This window comes from Cicer arietinum, chromosome 4 (assembly GCF_000331145.2).
Source record: "Cicer arietinum cultivar CDC Frontier isolate Library 1 chromosome 4, Cicar.CDCFrontier_v2.0, whole genome shotgun sequence".
NCBI lineage: Eukaryota > Viridiplantae > Streptophyta > Magnoliopsida > Fabales > Fabaceae > Cicer > Cicer arietinum.
Window position 1 is genome coordinate 33,017,577 of NC_021163.2, and position 3,590 is coordinate 33,021,166.

A 3,590-nucleotide genomic window follows, 5' to 3' on the forward strand; every position below is an offset into this window, starting at 1 on the left:
AAATGAAGATAGTATAACTTTTTTTGAACAAGCCAAAAAAAAAAGAAATTTTACAATGTTTCTACTATATAACCAAAACAAAGCAGAAATACAAAAGAAATTTTACAATGTTACTTAAACAAGAAGTAAAACCTAAGGGTTGAGAGCACTCTAAGGGTTGAGAGCACAATTGGTTATACCCATAACAAAATTCTTTTACATGCAACTTGATTCACCTCCATGCTAAAAGTTTGGCATGCTCAATAATAAGATTTGCATTCAAAACATGCGAACGAAAAATCGCCTCATTTTTTGATTTCCAAATTGCCCACATCACCGCAAACCAAACTAAATTAATTATTTGATGAGTTACACGGCCGCATAAAAAAAGGTCATCAAATTAGTTAGCGTGGTTGATTGCATCCTTATGAAATACACCAAATAGTCCAAACCAATTCAAAACACTACCACACGAATCCAAAAGAAGGACGCACAAAGAACAAATGGATGACTATTTCAACTTCCCCACAACCTACTACACATTGTTGATCTTCCACAAAAATGATTCCTCGATGGAACAAATTTTCTTTTGTAGGAAACCTATCTTGAAACAACCTCCACACAAATAATGATATTTTTGCTTAGACAAAAGGATGCCACACTAGGTCTTGAAATGGAGGTGTGTTGATACTGGCGACAAACTCCTCTCGTAGTACAAAATATGTCTCATTTATCGAATATGATCCTCCTTGCGTATTGTTCCATGACCACTTATAAGATACATTAACTTGCAAATGAATGTTGCCAATAAAATTCTACATTGCTCCATTAATTCCTCCTCCCACGCAAACAACTGCCTCCGTAATCTCCACCCTTGAATACCCTCCCGGCGCAACATCTTTACCATAATCTCTACATTTTCCTCTTGTTGTAAAGACAAATGAAATAACCTACTAAATTTCTCACGCAAGACCCCACCAACCAACCATGAGTCCTTCCAAAACAAAGTATTATTCCAATTCCCAATAATTTTAAACACTTTTTTTATCAAACCATTCATCTTCAATACCAACTCTTCCCGCAAAAATATCCTTCCACCACATAGACCCCATCGAATTGCCCCCCTAAATTTCCGTATCTTCTACTCCATATTTATTGATCAACACCTTAACCCAAAGACCATCTGACTCCGTTTTTAACCTCCAACGCCATTTACCCAATAGAGCTTTATTAAAAAATTTCAAATCTCAAACTCCTAATCCACCCTTCTCTAAAGGCAAACACACCTTCTCTCAATTTACCCAATGAACCTTACTCACTTCCTCATTCCCACCCCAAAGAAATGATTTAAAATGAATTCAAGTTGATAAATGATACCTGAAGGAGCCTTGAAAAAGGAAAGAAAATAAACCGGCAATACAAATAAGACAGCTTTGAGGAGTACTAAACGACCACCCATCGACAAAGTTCTAGAGTTCCAACCAGCCAACCTATTTCGGATCTTCTCAATAACAGGTTTCCAAAACACCTTACGTCGGGGATGATCGCCAATAGGCAATCCCAAATATTTGAATGGGACACATCCCATCTTACAATTAAGAATCTATGTCGTAGTTTGAAGCCATGAACTGTTAACATTAACACCTCCCAACATACTTTTATGAAAATTAACCTTTAGGCCAGATTGAAATTCAAACCACAATAAATTAGCCTTGATTGCTCTAATATTATCCCAACACTTATCTCCCATGATCAGCGTATCATTTGCAAATTGTAATATAGAGACACAAAATTCATTTGAGTCCACCTTAAAACCTTTGAATCGATTGGCTTCCACAAAAGCACTAAAAAGAGCATTCATACCCTCAGCAGCTATTAGAAACAAGAACGGAAATAAGGGGTCACCTTGTCTCAATCCCCTCCGCATAACAAACTCTTATGTAGGACTCCCATTCACTAGCACAGAAACTGATGCTGAACCAACACATTCCAAAATCCATTTACGTCATTTCTTTGGAAAACCCATCTTTGTCATCACAAGCTCTAGGTAATCTCACTCAATTGAGTCATATTCCTTCATGAAGTCCACTGTGAACAAAATTAACTCTTTTTTCTTCTTTTTTGCCTCATCGACCACTTCATTTGCAATTAAAATCTCGTCCAAAATTTGTCTGCCTTTAACAAATTTTGATTGAGATTCAGCTATTACAAAAACCAATCACCTGACTCAATCTATTCGCCAACATTTTTGACAAAACATTATACATACATCCCACTAATAAAAAATGGGTCTAAAATCAGATAAGACTCACGGATTGTCTTTTTTAGAAATTAAAACTATGAATGAACAATTTAATCCTAACCTTTTATGTTCTAATGAAGATAGTATCACTTATTCATTACTCTCACACCAAATTCATTACTCTCATTGGACATTCGAAAACTGATGAACATATGTCCTTCCTATATAAACCACACATGCGAAATAGTGGGTCCTACTATATGATTTCAATGTTGCATTTTTCAAAACTTTCTAACAGGCAGAGCTAAACGAAATTTGAGACACTTACATAACTAATTGAGTGTATATCAAATCGGCCTCGGCCTTGTCAAACTAAGAAAACATTTATAATGATTGAGATTCATGATGCAAATTTTATATAGTATTATCTCTGTCTCATAATATACGTAAAAAGTCAAGTGAATATATATGATTTAAAATTAGAATCATATACATTTATTAATATACATTTATTTATTAGGAAATTATATGATACCATTACAAATTAATATGTTTTTGTATTATCAAGTCAAATCACTAATAGTTTAATGACATGTCATCTATAAGTAAGTTTAATCATATTGAAATTTAATACCATTAAATTTTTAAGTTTTATATTTTAGTTCTATTTTAAGATAATTAATCTTTAATAACCAAGTTTCTTCTTTCTACCACACCATCTCTTCGTCGTTCTTCATTGTCTCCTTCCGTCGTTCTTCAATGTCGCTCTCTTTCGTTTTGCATTTAAAATCAATGAAGAAAAGTTTATTAAAAATCACAGACGAACTTAAAACGACGGTGCGACGATGTCAGTGCGTGATCGACGACACCAAAATGACAACATCGCAAACATAAACGAATTAAAAGTGAGACAAATGATGAATCTTTTTGCGATAGTGGAAGAACGATGAAGAGTTCTTTTTACGACGATGAAAAGACATTTGAGGAGAGCGATTTTCTTTGGTGGTGAAGCGGTTTCCTGAGAGGAAGGGAATGGGTTATGATCTTCTGAATTGATAATGATTTTAATTTTAATTAAAATAAAAAATTTTATAAAAATAATTTATTAAATTTAAGGAGATTAAATTAAAAAGATAAATACACTGATACAAATAATTTGATCAACTTAATATATAATATATAAATGCTGATGTAGAAAAACAAAATATATTTATTGATTAAAAAATTAAAAATACCGATACACTTTTTTTTTTTAAGAGTATCATATAAATGATCTTATTATTATTATTATTATTATTATTATTATTATTATTATTATTATTATTATTATTATTATTATTATTATTATTATTATTATTATTATTAATTT

General features: G+C 32.3%; 1 protein-coding gene across 1 annotated transcript; it reads right to left on the minus strand.

Moving 5' to 3' along the window:
• Positions 1-709: 709 nt before the first annotated feature.
• LOC105852861 (uncharacterized) lies at positions 710-1,906 on the minus strand. The gene is made up of 3 exons (XM_012719627.1): positions 1,652-1,906; positions 1,391-1,582; positions 710-1,120 (listed from the first exon to the last, which is right to left on the minus strand). The coding sequence occupies exons 1-3, from the start codon at positions 1,904-1,906 to the stop codon at positions 710-712; spliced, it is 858 nt and encodes a 285-aa protein (XP_012575081.1).
• Between the last annotated feature and the right edge of the window lie 1,684 nt (positions 1,907-3,590).

What these genes read in the sequence shown, in the direction of transcription:
- LOC105852861 (XM_012719627.1), bottom strand. Translation starts at nt 1,906, where the DNA reads ATGCGGAGGGGATTGAGACAAGGTGACCCCTTATTTCCGTTCTTGTTT. An exon ending in AATTTCAATCTGGCCTAAAG is followed by an intron (nt 1,583 to 1,651) that starts GTTAATTTTCAT and finishes ACTACGACATAG; the next exon opens with ATTCTTAATTGTAAGATGGG. An exon ending in CTGTCTTATTTGTATTGCCG is followed by an intron (nt 1,121 to 1,390) that starts GTTTATTTTCTT and finishes AATATGGAGTAG; the next exon opens with AAGATACGGAAATTTAGGGG.